The 18,092-nt window shown below is 41.8% G+C and overlaps 1 protein-coding gene across 3 annotated transcripts in view; it reads right to left on the bottom strand.

Annotated features, from left to right (window-relative positions):
* The window catches only part of LOC128698954 (vacuolar protein sorting-associated protein 37A), an 87,071-nt gene extending 71,782 nt beyond the window's left edge, over window positions 1-15,289 (bottom strand). For 2 of the 3 annotated variants that reach the window (XM_070096927.1, XM_070096926.1), the window contains exons 1-2: window positions 15,191-15,289; window positions 7,313-7,445 (exon numbers count right to left, since the gene is read on the bottom strand). In XM_070096927.1, coding sequence (XP_069953028.1) covers window positions 7,313-7,370 — 58 coding nt within the window. In that variant the 5' untranslated portion in view covers window positions 7,371-7,445; window positions 15,191-15,289. The remainder of the gene's footprint in view (window positions 1-7,312; window positions 7,446-15,190) is intronic. The other variant, XM_070096929.1, reaches the window with a different exon arrangement.
* Between the last annotated feature and the right edge of the window lie 2,803 nt (window positions 15,290-18,092).

The raw sequence follows: 18,092 nt of genomic DNA, 5'->3' as shown, positions 1-18,092 counted from the left end.
TCACTACCCCATACCACTGCCTGCTACTACTGCCAAGAAAAATGCTCAGAAGAGGTGTTTTGTCTGTGGACATACCACAAAACGCCAACAAAAACGCAGAGACACTCGTTTTATGTGTGAGGAGTGTAAGACACCATTGTGCTTATACCCATGTTTCAAAGAATTCCACAAGCTGCAGCACTTCTAATAAAGTGTCCAGTGATTGTACATATGTATATATATTATAAAGCAATCGTAATAAACATTTGTTTACATTGTTTGTTTGTGTAAACAAGTTTTAGCAACATTATAATGATACGAGTGTTTTTGCTATAATTGTGTTACATTCAACGAGTGTATATTTGAACATTGCACAATAATTTGGTCTCACAGGCCACAAAAGTTATGTGAAAAAATAAAATAGTGAAAAAAACAAGAAACCATCGAATACAAGTAAATAAAAGTTTACCGGGTGAGCGGCAGTCGCCGCTGTTGCCGCCAGCAGATCAATTTCAGCAAACTTCAGGACTCTATATCTCGGTAAGTACTGATGGGAAAATTTTTTTTTGGGACTAAAACAATCAGAAAAATAATCTTAACATTTTCATAAGAAAAAATAATTTTTTTTTTTTTCGAATATTTTGCGACACCAGAAGCAACTTCAGGATTTGGCCCTTCGACAGTCAAAGGGTTAAACCTAAAAGATGAATGATCACGTTGACCCTGATCTAAACCTCCATAATCTAACACACAATCAAAACTTATTGGAAAGTAACTGCCTTTATTACACAGCATCACAAGCCAGCACTATCCTGAACACTGCTCAAAGTCTATCAGTTCTTAACTACAACATCAGGTCCTTAAGCAAACACTATGATGACCTCCTGGCACTCCTTGAGTCACTAAAGACACCCTTCTCCTGCATTATTCTTACTGAGACCTGGCTAAAGCAGGACACAATTGATATCTACCCACTACCAGGATACACAGCAATCCACAACTGCAGACCATACCAAGTTGGGGGTGGTACTGCAATCTATTACTCTAACCAACTATCTTGTATTAGCACTAATTGCTTTAGTGATGAATATGGGGAATACATTTTTGCTAATTTTACTGTAAAAAACCTCAAGACGCCTATAACAATCGGTGCCATATACCGGATACCCCACACAAACATCCCAAACTTCAGTGAGAATCTAAAGTCACTAATAACAAACAGACAAATGAACAAGCACCACCTTCTCTTAGCTGGAGACTTCAATATCAACCTTGGCCTACCACATGATCAGACTGTAACTGATTTCATCAACAATATGAACAACACACTTCTCATACCAACAATAACTAAACCAACCAGGCTCACTGAGACAAGTGCAACCATAATAGACCACATATGGACCAATATACAGTGGACCCCGGTTAACGATATTTTTTCACTCCAGAAGTATGTTCAGGTGCCAGTACTAACCGAATTTGTTCCCATAACGAATATTGTGAAGTAGATTAGTCCATTTCAGACCCCCAAGCATACACGTACAAACGCACTTACATAAATACACTTACATAATTGGTCGCATTGGAAGGTGATCGTTAAGCGGGGGTCCACTGTACTAGCCCCCCTTAAATCAGGGATAATCACAGACAGCACTACTGACCACTACCCAACCTTCCTCTTAACAAACATTAGTAAGCCACCACTCGAATACAACAAAGTTTCATTTAGACTCCATGACGAGGCCTCAATAAGGAATTTCACAGCAGACCTAGAGACTGTTGACTGGCCTACAGAATTCTCCAATGCCAATGGTATTGATGATTGGACAGACATTTTTCTTAACAAAATACTTAGACTATACAACAAACATTGTCCTATAAAAACGAAACAGATCACGAATAAACGGCTTGGTTGCCCATGGCTAACCAGCAGCATTCTGAAATCCATTGATAAGAAACACCAATATGAAAAGCAATATAGACAGGGCTTAATACACAAAGATATTCTTAAACAATATTCAACAGTTCTCACCAAATTAATAAAGAAAGCCAAACAACTGTACTACTCCAGCAGATTCACTGACACAAGAGGAGATATAAAAAAGACCTGGAAAACACTTTCCCAGATTCTGGGGACCCACAAACTGAAAAAAAAAAAACAAGAATATTGTTCTAACTAAACCTCATGAAACACCACTGCATCCCACTGATACAGCTAACAAGATAAACGACTTCTTCTCAAACATAGGATCTAATCTCGCCAGTAAAATCCCACGTACCAATGCACGTGCCAGGGACTACCTAGATGGGAATTTCCCAAATTCCTTCTATCTTGTACCATCTGAGCCCACGGAAGTCACCGCGATCATAAAGTCACTTAAAAATAACTTGGGGAATCTGTCTCATGTCCCACCATTATTGTACAAGCGAGCGGCCCATGTCCTTTCGCATGCTATTACCATTACTTTTTAACAAGTCACTAGAAACTAGCACTTTCCCGACACTACTCAAGACAGCAAGGGTTACACCAATACATAAAGGTGGTGACCCTACAGACGTAAACAACTATAGGCCAATATCAAACTTACCATTACTATCCAAAATCTTCGAGAAACTCGTGCACAGGAGACTATATTCATTTATAACGTCACAAAACATACTCAACCCCTGCCAATTTAGATTCAGGAAAAATAAAAGCACTAATGATGCAATTATAAAAATGCTAGACCTGCTTTACACAGCATTGGAAAATAAGGAATATCCGCTAGGAATTTTTATTGACCTAAGAAAAGCGTTTGACACAGTAGAGCACGGCATCCTACTCCACAAACTTGACCACTACGGTATAAGAGGCCATGCGCTCGCATATTTTAAATCCTACCTTTCTAATAGGTATCAGTATGTCACCATTAAAGACACAGCCTCATCAATACAGCCACTTGATACTGGAGTTCCGCAGGGAAGTGTCCTTGGACCCCTGCTCTTCCTCATTTACATCAATGATCTTCCAAACATATTCCAACACCTGAAACCCATTCTCTTTGCTGACGACATCACTTATGTCATCTCTCACCCTAATCTTGCCACCCTTAACACCATTGTTAATGAGGAGCTGCTCAAAATATTGACTTGGATGACAGCCAATAAACTTACACTTAACACTGGCAAAACCTACTATATTATGTTTGGTAGCAGAACAGGTGTTGCGCAACTTAACATTAAGATCGACAACACTCTAATTGCCAAACATAATGAGGGCAAATTCCTTGGCCTATACCTAGACAACAACCTAAATTTCAGCACCCATATCCAACACATAACCAAAAAAGTATCCAAAACGGTTAGGATCCTCTCCAAGATACGATACTACGTGCCGCAAACTGCCCTTCTCACACTATACCATTCACTTATATATCCATACCTCACCTATGCTATCTGTGCTTGGGGTTCAACTGCAGCAACACACCTAAAGCCAATAATAACCCAACAAAAAGCCGCAGTAAGAATAATCACTAAATCCCATCCCTGGCAACACACCCCCCACTCTTCATAGATCTAAACTTACTCCCTGTTCAGAACATCCACACTTACTACTGTGCAATCTATATCTACAGGACCTTAAACTCCAATATTAACCCTTTGACTGTTTACAACGTATAAATACGTCTTACGAGCCAATGTTTCTGACGTATTTATACGCACAAATTCTAGCGGCTTCAAATCAAGCGGGAAAGGCCTGGTAGGCTTACATGAGAGAGAATGGGTCTCAGTGGTCGGTGTGCACCCTGTGAAAAAAATCTGGGACCCAGCGGTGCATTGTGGGAACGCCATCTTGTTAGTCCATTTTCACCATGCCTCTCGGTAAGAAGTTCCTCACTCCTCGGCAGATTGGAGGTCTTTTGTTCCCAAGCAAAATGTCAGTGACAGTGAATTCCAGGGTTTTGAAGTGAGTGTTACCGGAAAAAGTGCCCAGGATAACGTAATTAGTGAGGAAAACCAAGGTGACCCACAACCTTCCACCTCTGGTGCTGGGCCGGCTTGTTCACGTTCGCCTGTACCAGGACGAAAGAGGAAACTACTTGGTCGTGTACAACACCCAGATGTTAGCAGTGAATGTGATAGTGATTTCAAGGTCATTGAAAGCAGTTCTAGTGACAGTGAGGGTGAATATTCCCCAGTGAAGCGGCAGTATGTACGACGTAGCATGCAGTCTGGCAGTGTCTCATATGTTGTTCCAAGGGGAAGGAGAAACTCTGGGAGCACATCCCATGGCCCTACACCACGACCTGATAGTGAAGATGACGATATTGTAACGATGGGTATGAATGATGTGAGTGAGGGAGCAGGCAGTGGTGGTGATAGTGAGGGTGGCACGGCCCAAGTGGCACCATCAGCGGGCCACGCTACTACCCACGCTGCTGACTCTGCACAACAACCAGCCTCACCCGACCCCACACTCTCACAACCTGCACAACCACAACCTGCACAACCACAACCATGGTACAATATCCAGACCCCACCAGCAGACCGCATCTCGGGTTGGCAGGACGGTGACGAGTTTGTTCCCAGTCCCCATGACTTTGATGAAACACAAAGTGGAATAAAGCCATCATGTCCACTTGGGAACAATGCCAGTGAACTGGACTGCTTTGAGTTATTCTTTGATGAACCCCTGATGGACATCATTGTCAGGGGAAACAAACACATACTGTGATTACACCATGGCAAATACAATTCTCTCACCAAAATCACGGCTACACAAGTGGAAGGAGACAACTGTGGCAGAGATGTACCTGTTTTTTGCCATAATAATGCTTATGCCACATGTGTATAAGCACACTGTCACCACATACTGGGCAACAGAACGCCTGATTTCAACTCCAGGTTTTAGTGACATTATAGGTGTCAATCGTTTCCTGATACTGTTACGTATGTTACACTTTTCAGACAAAACCAGGCCTGACAGAAGCGACAGGTTATATAAGATAAGAAATGTGTTTATGTACCTGAAACAAAAGTGCTGCATGTATTTTTATCCCTTCAGGAAGCTTGTTATTGATGAGTCCTTGATTTTATTCAAAGGAAGACTCTCATTCAAGCAATATATACCAAGCAAGAGGAAACGCTTTGGTATAAAGCTATTTGTACTGTGTGATTGCAGAAGTGGTCTAGTTTTGGATATCAGTGTACACTGGCAGTAATACTTTGAGAGATACCATGAAGTTATTGGGTATCTCTGGTGATGTGGTTCAAACAATGATGGAACCATATCTTGGTAAGGGGCATGTGTTATTTACCGATAACTGGTACACAAGCCCCTTACTCAGTGATTTCTTGCGAGTGAACTTGACAGACGTGTGTTTCACAGTGCGTCGTAATCGTAAACATATGCCAAGGTTCGAAACTGGCACTCGCAGAGGTGAGGTGCAAGCCTTTGCTGCCAATGACATCATGGCATTTCGGTGGCATGACAAACGTGATGTCACATTATTGACATCAGTTCACCGAAACGAAATGGTACACAGTGGCAGGCACAACAGAGAGACCAATGAACCCATTCTAAAGCCTGCAGCTGTCATGGACTACAACCTCAATATGCACTTAGTGGACAAATGTGACATGCAGATTGGGTTTGCAGACTGTGTACGCAAGAGTTATAAGTCGTATATAAAACTTTTTTTCCATCTTGTTGATATCTCTATGCTGAATGCTTATAACATATACAAGTTGAAGACCAACAAAACACCAAAATATGGTGAATTTTGCTTGTCAGTAATCAGACAAATAATTGCAAAGTACCAAGGAGCAACACCTGCAATAGACCAGCGCCCACGAAATTACCAACACACGTCATCTCGTTTCAGGCCTGGTGATCACTACCCCATGCAACTGCCTCCTACTACTGCCAAGAAAAATGCTCAGAAGAGGTGTTATGTATGTACACATACCACAAAACGCCCACAAACACGCAGAGACACTCGTTTTATGTGTGAGGAGTGTCAAGTGCCCCTCTGCATATACCCATGTTTCAAAGAGTTCCACAAGCTGCAGCAGTTCTAGGAACATGTTTAGTGACTGTACATATGTATATATATATTATGAAACAATAGTAATAAACATTGTTTTGTATTGTTTGTTTGTGTAAACAAAGTGTATTCTCAAACTAATAGTGATAAAGTTTGTTCTGTTATTGTATTTGAACAATGCACCTTACATTGGTCTCACAGGCCACATAAGTTACCTGAAACAGAAAAATATTGAAAAATGCAAGAAACCTTTGAATTAGAGTAAATAAAAGAATACCGGGTGGGCGGCAGTCGCCGCTGTTGCCGTACGCACGTCACTTTCTGCAAACTTTGCGGCTCTATATCTCGGTAAGTACTGATGGCAAAAATTTTTTTTAGGCTTAAAACACTCAGAAAAATATTCCTAACATTTTCATAAGAAAAAATAATTTGTTTTTTTTCGAATATTTGGCGACATAGAATGAGTTTCAGAGAGGGGCCTGAAACAGTCAAAGGGTTAACCTTGACCTAAAATGCTTTCTTGATAGTTGTGACAGGATCCACAGGCATAACACCAGACACAAACATCTCTATGACATTCCCGTGTCCGACTAAACCTTTACAAAAATTCAATGTATTTCAAAGGACCTAAAATCTGGAACACCCTACCTGAAAACTCTAGAACTGCAGACACATTCATCACTTTCAAAACTACAGTTAGAAAACATCTTATCTCCCTGATCCACCCTGACAACTAACTACATGATAACCACCTGGTGGTTCAAAATTACACTCACTCACCCACTGACTATAAACACAGAAATACTAATCTTAATCTTAAAATAATAAATCCTAACTAGTCATAAGTTTGCCTATGATACTCAAATATAGACACCTTGTATTGTGCCAAAACAAAAGCATTCACATTGCTAAACTCACAAATTATGATGTAGTCACTTAGCCTTAATACCATAATCTGTAAGGATTTAATGTTAAGAATTTATCTAAGCCTGCTCGAAATGCCTAGCCATGCTAGGTGTCCTAGTGGCCCCCTCTGTAATTAGTATTTTATAACATGTAAACCACAAAATACCCAAAACCTGTAAACCCCACATTGTAACCATTATAGAGAATAAACCTGAATTGAATTGAATTGAATCAAGGCTGCATTTCACCTGTACAACACCAATCAAGAATACTTTGATAACTGAACTGTGGAATTAAAGTACATTACGTGTAAATACACTGAAAGACATATATCTCTTAGGGTATATACAACTCTTATAATTCATATCTTGCAGAGATAAATGAATGTTCATAATTTGACTAACCTTGAGGAGAATGTGTCACAGGGAAATATGAATGTGGTGAACTCATACTAGGATCCATCCCAATATGTATCTATTTGCAATTTTAGTGTGTATCTGTTCGCAATTTCTGCACTAGCAATGCCCTCCAAGAGATCTGAAATGAGTATATATGTACAGTATATAATAAGCAGACTACTTTTGTGCAGGTACCATATACAAAAGACATCAAATTATGTGATCAATCTAGCAAGGCAAAAGATGATATAAGCCTTGGTAACTGATACCAGGAAAGTGGTTTGAAAACAGACACATGAGCAAACACAAGTGCTTCATGGGAAGCAAGCCACCATGAATGATCAACTACAGATAAAATAAAATCATTATAAATTCAACATACTGTATGCAGTATAGGATAAAAGCATGTCTTTCCCTGCAGGAAAAGATTGCTCCAATTTCCTGGACTGAGAGCCCTTCAATATCAAGGCATCCCCCCTACCCTTGAAAGATGTAAGAGAGTAAAGAAAGGAACTACAGTGGAACCTCGGTTTTTGTATGCCCTGGTTTTCGTAAGATTCAGTTTTCGACAACTTTTTCGTCAAAATTTTGTCCCAGTTTTCGTACATCGGCTCGGTTTTCATAGAGCTGACAATGGGGAAGCCCATGGGGTTGGATGTGAGTGGCCAGGATGTGAAAGAGTTGGTGGACAGCCACAGGGAAGAGCTAACCACTGAAGAGCTGAAAGACCTTCAACTGGAACAGCAACAGACTGCAGCTGAGGAAATTGCTTCAAAGGAGGAGGAAGAGAGAGGCGAGAATGTGCCTTCTTCAGTGATTAAGAATGAGGTAACAAGGTTCTGACCAGAGCTTTGGTAAGACGGGGGAGGAAGAAGCATGGGTAAGGATGGAATGTTGGAAAGGTTTGGGAGGGTGGTGGGGTAGGTAGGGTTTTAAAGGTAAGTGGCCTATCTACTTTGGTGCAATTTAAATATGCGTGTGTGTATGTTGTGTAATTTGTAGAAAAGTTGACTTCATGAGATAGGTATACCTACTGTCCATCAATTGCACACTGCTATATTGTCTGTATACCAGTGTGCCACTGAATTGGAAGGATGCATACTGTTTGCAATTGCCTTTTTTTTTGCAAGAGGTTGGTCGTAAGGCCGCAGCTGCAGGTGGTAGCTGCAGGTCATTTGATGGAGGTTGGTTGCTCCTGAAGTTGGCTGGCCAAGCAGTTTCTGAGGTGGTGTCCTGCTAGAGTATAATTGTAGGTGTTACAAGGTTAGTTGTGAGGTGTTGATTGATAGAAGTGGGTCACCCAGAATTGGGGAGCGTTAGTCCATGTTACTGGACGTAGAATGGTTCTGGTGGTATCCATTCTTCTTCTTCGGGGAGGTCACTTAAGATTTTTGGTCGAAGGAAGTTCTCCTTGTGGATGAAGCGTCGAACTCTTTGTTGGATGGCCATTCTTTGGTATCTGTGGTAGGGGATGCTAATGGTGTAGTTGATTGTGTTCGATGGTTGGGGAGGGTTCTCTCTGTCAGGTATAGTGTTCCTGCATGTCATATAGTTGTCTCTTCATTAGATTGAAGTGATTCTCTGTTGTATGTGCAGGTCTTCGGTCCTGATTCTGTCTCTGAATCTGGTGCCAGTGATAAAGCAGAGGGCTCTGTTTTGGACTCTTTGGAGTTTTAGCATGTTGGTTTTGTTTGTTAGTGACATGGGTACACAAGGGTATTCTATCAGAGGTCTGATCATCATCTTGTACAGGTGTTGTCTGATGTGGGAAGGGGCTGCTTTAAATCGATAAAGTTGGCCAAGGCGGGCTTTCGCTAGGTTTACTTTTTTGGTTATGTGGGATGTAGAGTTGAGTAATCTGTCGATCTTGTATCCTAGGATCTTGTTTGGATTCCTAACAGCAATTCGGGTGCCTCTGATGGAAATGCCCCTTTGTCTTCTATGGTTGATGGTAAGCAGCCGATGGTGCTGATGAGGACTTTGTCTGGGTTGGTTGTGATTCTCCATTTCTTCTCCCACCTAGCTGTTCTCCTTAGTTCTTCATTCATTTTATCTATTGCTCTCCTATGCTTATTTGCACCAGCGGTGGGGGTAGAAGAGACTACATGGATAACATCGTCTGCAAACTAGGTGATGATGGTATCATTGTGCTCAGGCTGGGGGAGGTCATTGACGTATATGTTGAAGAGTATAGGGCTGAGGCAAGAGCCTTGGGGTACTCCTGCTGTCGGCATGAAGGGAGTTGCTTCCGTGCCGTGGAAGATGGGGATGATTCTTCTTCCTGTTAAGAAGTTGTAGATGAGCCTGAGAAAGGTCCAGTTATGGTCAGGGAGGTCTACGAGTTTGAAAAATGAGACTGTTGTGCCACAGGCTTTCGAAGGCCTTGTGTACGTCCCTGGTGACAATCAAGGCCAGGTTCCCTTGCTTCTTCAGGCTGGCCACGGCATCGAAGATGATATTTATAGCATGCTGTGTACTGCAGCGGGACCTGAAGCCGAACTGCCTTTTAGAGAATAGGTGGTTGAACTTTTTTTTTTTTATTATCACACCGGCCGATTCCCACCAAGGCAGGGTGGCCCGAAAAAGAAAAACTTTCACCATCATTCACTCCATCACTGTCTTGCCAGAAGGGTGCTTTACACTACAGTTTTTAAACTGCAACATTAACACCCCTCCATTTAGTAATTCAGCCTGTTAGAGATTATTCTTTCGAAGACTGCCTGTGACTTCGAGTAAGGAGATAGGCCTATAGTTCTCGGGGTTGAGGTTGTCCTTGTTGGGTTTGGCAATGAAAATCATCAGTGATTAAGTACATGTGTGAAAAGTGGAATGAGTTGCAAAGTTTTGTGGAGAAATATCACCCTAACAAAGCTGTTGCAAGCTGTGTCTGCAACATGTTCAATGACAATGCCTTGTCCCATTTTAGACAAATCTTAAAGAGAGGCCAGAAACAGACCTCTCTGGACAGATCTTTTGTGCGACAGGGGTCCAGTGACTCTCAAGCTGGTCCTAGTGCAAGTAAATGACAAAAAAGGGAACCCTGGATAGGGCCTTGATACCTGAAGTCTTTATGGAAGGGGATTCCCTTTCCAAACACTATCCTCTCCTCCTCCCTCTCCCCTCCTCGCCGTCTTCCATACATCAACAAGAGTCTTCAATAAAAGTAAAAGTGATGTTAAATGTTTATTTATCCATTTCATTAGTCATTTATATTTATTTCTCATTGTTTTCTGTATGTAAAACTATAAAGGAGGAGACCAAACAGAGTTGAATAACTATAGGCCAATATCCAATTTACACCCTCTCTCAAAAATCTTCGAAAAATTAATTCATAAACGAATCTACTCCTACCTCATCTCCCAAAACATTCTCAACCCTTGCCAATTTGGATTCAGGCCTAATAAAAATACTAATGATGCTATTATACACATGCTAGAACATATATACACTGCAATAGAGAAAAAAGAAGTCCCACTGGGGATCTTCATTAACTTACGTAAAGCTTTTGATACAGTTGACCATGACTTGCTCCACGTAAAATTGTCACACTATGGTATAAGAGGGCACTCCCTCAACTACCTCAAGTCTTACCTCAGCAACAGAAGCCAATATGTGTACGCAAATGGGGCAAGCTCTTCCGCACTACCAATTACAGTTGGTGTCCCACAGGGAAGTGTCCTTGGCCCTCTTCTCTTTCTCCTATACATAAATGACCTACCAAACGCTTCGCAATTACTCAAACCCACACTTTTTGCAGATGACACTACATACGTCTTCTCTCACCCGAGCCCAGTCACGCTAGCCAATACTGTAAACACCGAATTACAGAAAATATCTACCTGGATGAGGACTAACAAACTTACACTAAACATTGACAAAACCTACTTCATTCAGTTTGGTAACAGAGCTACAGATGTACCTCTTAACATAACGATAAACGGATCACCTATCACAAAACTAACAGAGGGAAAATTCTTAGGAATCCACCTCGATAATAGACTCAAATTTCATACACATATACAACAAATTTCTAAGAAAATTTCCAAGACTGTAGGCATACTATCGAAGATACGGTACTATGTTCCACAGTCAGCCCTCCTGGCCCTTTATCACTCTCTTATTTACCCCTATCTCACCTATGGAATTTGTGCATGTGGCTCAACAACAATTAACCATCTCAGACCACTAATTACCCAACAAAAGGTTGCAGTTAGAATGATAACAAATTCTCACTACAGGCAACACACTCCACCAATATTCAAAACACTCAACCTACTCACCATACAAAACATCCATACTTATTATTGCACCTATTACATACATAGAACACTTAACTCTGATATTAACCCTCCCCTCAAACATCTCCTTGCCAACCTCAACAGAACACATGACCATAACACAAGGCACAGATCACTCTTTGATGTTCCTCGTGTCCATCTCACGCTATGCAAAAACTCAATGCACATAAAAGGCCCTAAAATCTGGAATTCATTACCAGTAAATATAAAAGAAACACTACCTGTTTATAAATTCAAGTCTCTTCTCAAAGTTCACTTACTCACTCAAAACCAAATAAATACTGAATAACTGAACCTTATAAATTGTATATCCAAAATGTTACTCACAATTATATCACATAAATGTTAAACCTAAGACCCAATCTAACTTTGTTATTTTTTTAAATACACTACCTAACAGAATACTCCATTCTACTGAATGAACAGCAATGCATGCAACCATATGACCTGTCTTTGTGATACTCATTTGTGCTTTATAGTTATCTGTTTACAATAATGTCTTATCACTGATTTCATCATTGCTTAGTTAATCTTAAGTTAATTTTAAGCCAACCCATAATGCTATGCATATAAGTGGCTTTGGCATGCTGCTCTTACCTGTATTTTTTTTGTACCTCTGTATGTATGCTAAAATTTCTAAACAAATAAATAAAGTTATTCTCTATAAAATGTATTTTTTGTTAAAATTTTTGGGTGTCTGGAATGGATTAATTGGATTTATATTATTTCTTATGGGAAATATTGATGCAGTTTTTGTACAATTCAGTTTTCGTCAGACTTTCTGGAATGAATTAATCACAAAAACTGAGGTTCCACTGTAGCTCTTAAAGAATGTAATAGAGGTAATAATGAAGAAACCCTGAAGTAATCTGTATTCTGAACAATCTTTATTATACATACACAATAGTAACTTATATTACTTTTTGATAAATTGCATTAATATTCTACTTAATGCAGGATATTAATACAATTTATCAAAAGAATTTACAGTGAATCCTCAATTTAATAGACTAATAAAGGAAAGGCGGTGGCTAATAATGGTGTGGTGGATAGACAAGATTGTTTTGCTGTGATCATACCAATAATGGACAAATTTCTAACCAATGGACTTTTTCTATTTTTATGAATCAGATGACCCAGATGTCCTATATTACCAAAGTCTATTAAATCAAGGTCCCTTAAATTGAGGGTTTACTGTAAATATATTCTTACCACTGTATACCATAGTACATATTGTATATGCAATTCATATTAATTTTGTCTCATCATTCACATTGCATAATGGAATAAAAATACAAACCTAACAAATAATGAAGACTTAATCAAGAATATCCCTATAATCATGATTGATTTCTACTGTAACTTACTGCTAGGATTTAAATAATAAGATGTTACAAGGCCACAAACGAAATAAGTTACTTTGTCTGACCTTTCTGGGGTTATAGTAGGTAAGTTACAAGTTACCAGATATGATAAATGTACTTATGTGTAACTGTACCTAGATAAACTTACTAACGTCTCCACCCCTCCCTCAGAGTGCATGCACTGCTCTTCCCACCTCTAGGACTCAAGTCCAGCTAACCAGTTAAACTCTCTTTGTCCCCTCAAGGAAGGTTCCTTGATGTTGGTGAGGGGCTCTTGATTTAGGGAATTGGATCTGTGCTCCAGTTCCCCGAATTAAGCCTGAATGCCTTCCACATATCCCCCCCCCAGGCGCTGTATAATCCTCCGGGTTTAGTGCTTCCCCCTTGATTATAATAATAATCTTCATAAAACTTACCTTGCTCACACTACAACAGCACATCCATTATGAACTACTTGTCTGTTTCCATGCACTCCTATCTAACACACTCACACAAGACTGCTGGATCTATCATGAAATGAATAATTATTAGTTTATTCATAACCAAGTGCTAAACTCGTAAGGGTCATACAGTGCGATGAACTGAATAAAGGAATTGATAAAACCCGTTTGATGGAATGTCTTCAAGCCTATTAGATACTCAAGCCTGTTAGATGTTCAAGCTTGTTAGAAACTTAAGCCTGTTAGAAGATCAAGCCTGTTAGAAGCCCAAGCCTGTTAGAAGCTCAAGCCTGTTAGATGCTCAAGCCTGTTAGATGCTCATGCCTGTTAATGTTCAAGCCTGTTAAATGCTCAAGCCTGTTAGAAGCTAAAGCCTGTTAATGTTCAAGCCTGTTAAATGCTCAAGCCTGTTAATGTTCAAGCCTGTTAGATGCTCAAGCCTGTTAGAAGCTAAAGCCTGTTAGATGCTCAAGCATATTAGAAGCTCAAGCCTGTTAGATGCTCAAGCCTGTTAGATGCTCAAGCCTGTTAGATGCTCAAGCCTGTTAGATGCTCAAGCCTGCTAGATGCTCAAGCCTGTTAGATGCTCAAGCCTGTTAGATGCTCAAGCCTGCTAGATGCTCAAGCCTGTTAGATGCTCAATCCTATTAGATGCTCAAGCCTGCTAGATGCTCAAGCCTGCTAGATGCTCAAGCCTGCTAGATGCTCAAGCCTGCTAGATGCTCAAGCCTGTTAGATGCTCAAGCCTGTTAGATGCTCAAGCCTGTTAGATGTTCAAGCCTGTTAGAAGCTTAAGCCTGTTAGAAGCTCAAGCCTGTTAGATGCTCAAGCCTGTTAGAAGCTTAAGCCTGTTAGAAGCTCAAGCCTGTTAGAAGCTCAAGCCTGTTAGAAGCTCAAGCCTGTTAGAAGCTAAAGCCTGTTAGACGCTCAAGCATATTAGAAGCTCAAGCCTGTTAGATGTTCAAGCCTGTTAAATGCTCAAGCCTGTTAGAAGCTAAAGCCTGTTAGACGCTCAAGCATATTAGAAGCTCAAGCCTGTTAGATGCTCAAGCCTGTTAGATGCTCAAGCCTGTTAGATTCTCAAGCCTGTTAGATGCTCAAGCCTGCTAGAAGTTCAAGCCTGATAGATGCTCAAGCCTGCTAGATGCTCAAGCCTGTTAGATGCTCAAGCCTGCTAGATGTTCAAGCCTGCTAGATGCTCAAGCCTGTTAGATGCTCAAGCCTGCTAGATGTTCAAGCCTGCTAGATGCTCAAGCCTGTTAGATGCTCAAGCCTGTTAGTATGTCTAATTTTATTGTAAATGATTTTCACACAGTTGAGTTACTCAACTGTTTTAACTTTCAGGGTTTAATTAATATTACAAAGACCCCGATGGAAATAAGTCACTTTGACTTTATTATCCAAGTAAGTAATTTACACATAAATTACTATGGATAATTATTTGTGTAATTGTATTTATGTGTACGTAAATAAAGTTAGGTAAGTTAATCTGGTTAATGGACGATAATCACAGCTGCTCAAGGGAAAAATTCTAACCCCTTGAAGCAAGAGCATCACAATTAGTAACTAATTAGGTAAAAATCACTATTAGTAAGTAAGTAATTAGGTAAATTACACATAACTGCAAATTACAAGTCCACAAAATAAACATATTAAACTAAAAACTAACGGCAACCTGCTACTAAATTACCAACGACACATGTGGATTACTTCCTCTAAGTTACACCTGGCAACAAAAAACCCCACATATATACAAGCTTCTAACATACAATTAATGAATACCTCACAGATATATCACCAGAAAATGATAATAAGAGGAGCGGCCGGTCTGCCCCTCAGCTCAGCTGACATAAACAAACATGTCTGCTCTTTACTTTCTAAAACCAACGAAACTTATATTTTTTAATTAAAAAATGCATAATAACAATACCCATTTCTACCAGAATAACAGTATAGCTTCATATTATTATTCTGCAATTACTCTTATTGAAGAATTGTCTATAAATTGTTGTTAATAAGTTAATAATGTTAGTGAATGAGTGTTGTTCTTATTAACTAAATTTGATTCTATGCACCACATTGTGTGGCTCTCCTCATCTATATGATGTTTGTGAGGTTATAGCAAAATATATGTTTGTTTAGCATATCTCATTACACTGGATGATTTTCCTGTCATCCTTCATCATACTGGATGAGTTGGCAGACTTCAGTAGTGTCAGCCTGAGCTGGGAGACTTCAGTAGTGTCAGTCTGAGCTGGGAGACTTCAGTAGTGTCAGTCTGAGTTGGCAGACTTTAGTAGTGTCAGTCTGAGCTGGCAGACTTCAGTAGTGTCAGCCTGAGCTGGGAGACTTCAGTAGTGTCAGTCTGAGCTGGGAGACTTCAGTAGTGTCAGCCTGAGCTTGGGGACTTCAGTAGTGTCAGTCTGAACTGGCATACTTCAGTAGTGTCAGTCTGAGCTGGGAGACTTCAGTAGTGTCAGTCTGAGCTGGGGGACTTCAGTAGTGTCAGTCTGAGCTGGCATACTTCAGTAGTGTCAGTCTGAGCTGGGAGAGTTCAGTAGTGTCAGCCTGAGCTGGCAGACTTCAGTAGTGTCAGTCTGAGCTGGCAGATTTCAGTAGTGTCAGCCTGAGCTGGCAGACTTCAGTAGTGTCAGCCTGAGCTGGGAGACTTCATAGTATCAGCCTGAGCTGGGAGACTTGACAGTATAAGCCTGAGCTGGGAAACTTAAGTAGTGTCAGCCTGAGCTGGGAGACTTCAGTAGTGTCAGCCTGAGCTGGGAGACTTCAGTAGTGTCAGCCTGAGCTGGCAGACTTCAGTAGTGTCAGCCTGAGCTGGGAGACTTCAGCAGTGTCAGCCTGAGCTGGGAGACTTCAGTAGTGTCAGTCTGAGCTGGGAGACTTCAGTAGTGTCAGCCTGAGCTGGCAGACTTCAGTAGTGTCAGCCTGAGCTGGGAGACTTCAGCAGTGTCAGCCTGAGCTGGGAGACTTCAGCAGTGTCAGCCTGAGCTGGGAGACTTCAGCAGTGTCAGCCTGAGCTGGGAGACTTCAGTAGTGTCAGCCTGAGTTGGCAGACTTCAGTAGTGTCAGTCTGAGCTGGGAGACTTCAGTAGTGTCAGCCTGAGCTGGGAGACTTCAGTAGTGTCAGCCTGAGCTGGGAGACTTCAGTAGTGTCAGCCTGACCTGGGAGACTTCAGTAGTGTCAGCCTGAGCTGGGAGACTTCAGTAGTGTCAGCCTGAGCTGGCAGACTTCAGTAGTGTCAGCCTGAGCTGGGAGACTTCAGTAGTGTCAGCCTGAGCTGGCAGACTTCAGTAGTGTCAGTCTGAGCTGGCATACTTCAGTAGTGTCAGTCTGAGCTGGGAGACTTCAGTAGTGTCAGCCTGAACTGGGAGACTTCAGTAGTGTCAGCCTGAACTGGGAGACTTCAGTAGTGTCAGCCTGAGCTGGGAGACTTCAGTAGTGTCAGCCTGAGCTGGGAGACTTCAGTAGCGTCAGCCTGAGCTGGGAGACTTCAGTAGTGTCAGCCTGAGCTGGGAGACTTCAGTAGTGTCAGTCTGAGCTGGGAGACTTCAGTAGTGTCAGCCTGAGCTTGGGGACTTCAGTAGTGTCAGTCTGAGCTGGCATACTTCAGTAGTGTCAGTCTGAGCTGGGAGAGTTCAGTAGTGTCAGCCTGAGCTGGCAGACTTCAGTAGTGTCAGTCTGAGCTGGCAGATTTCAGTAGTGTCAGTCTGAGCTGGCAGACTTCAGTAGTGTCAGCCTGAGCTGGCAGACTTCAGTAGTGTCAGTCTGAGCTGGCAGACTTCAGTAGTGTCAGTCTGAGCTGGCAGACTTCAGTAGTGTCAGCCTGAGCTGGCAGACTTCTATAGCGAGCTGGGTGACTTCAGTAGTGTCAGTCTGAGCTGGGAGACTTCAGTAGTGTCAGTCTGAGCTGGGAGACTTCAGTAGTGTCAGTCTGAGCTGGGAGACTTCAGTAGTGTCAGTCTGAGCTGGGAGACTTCAGTAGTGTCAGACTGAGCTGGGAGACTTCAGTAGTGTCAGTCTGAGCTGGGGGACTTCAGTAGTGTCAGTCTGAGCTGGCAGACTTCAATAGTGTCAGTCTGAGCTGGGAGACTTCAGTAGTGTCAGCCTGAGCTGGCAGACTTCAGCAGTGTCAGTCTGAGCTGGCAGACTTCAGTAGTGTCAGTCTGAGCTGGCAGACTTCAGTAGTGTCAGCCTGAGCTGGCAGACTTCTATAGTGAGCTGGGAGACTTCAGTAGTGTCAGTCTGAGCTGGGAGACTTCAGTTTTGTCAGTCTGAGCTGGGAGACTTCAGTAGTGTCAGTCTGAGCTGGGAGACTTCAGTAGTGTCAGTCTGAGCTGGCAGACTTCAGTAGTGTCAGTCTGAGCTGGGAGACTTCAGTAGTGTCAGTCTGAGCTGGGAGATTTCAGAAGTGTCAGTCTGAGCTGGGATACTTCAGTAGTGTCAGTCTGAGCTTAGAGACTTCAGCTTACCTGGAGTTTACCTGCAGAAAGTTCCGGGAGTCAACGCCCCCGCGGCCCGGTCTGTGACCAGGCCTCCTGGTGGACCAGAGCCTGATCAACCAGGCTGTTACTGCTGGCTGCACGCAATCCAACGTACGAGCCACAGCTCGGCTGGTCAGGTACCGACTTTAGGTGCTTGTCAGTAGTGTCAATCTGAGCTGGGAGA

Source organism: Cherax quadricarinatus, chromosome 55, assembly GCF_038502225.1.
Source record: "Cherax quadricarinatus isolate ZL_2023a chromosome 55, ASM3850222v1, whole genome shotgun sequence".
Lineage (NCBI taxonomy): Eukaryota > Metazoa > Arthropoda > Malacostraca > Decapoda > Parastacidae > Cherax > Cherax quadricarinatus.
Note: the sequence above shows the minus strand (reverse complement) of the source record. Positions and strands in the feature narration are given on the sequence as shown.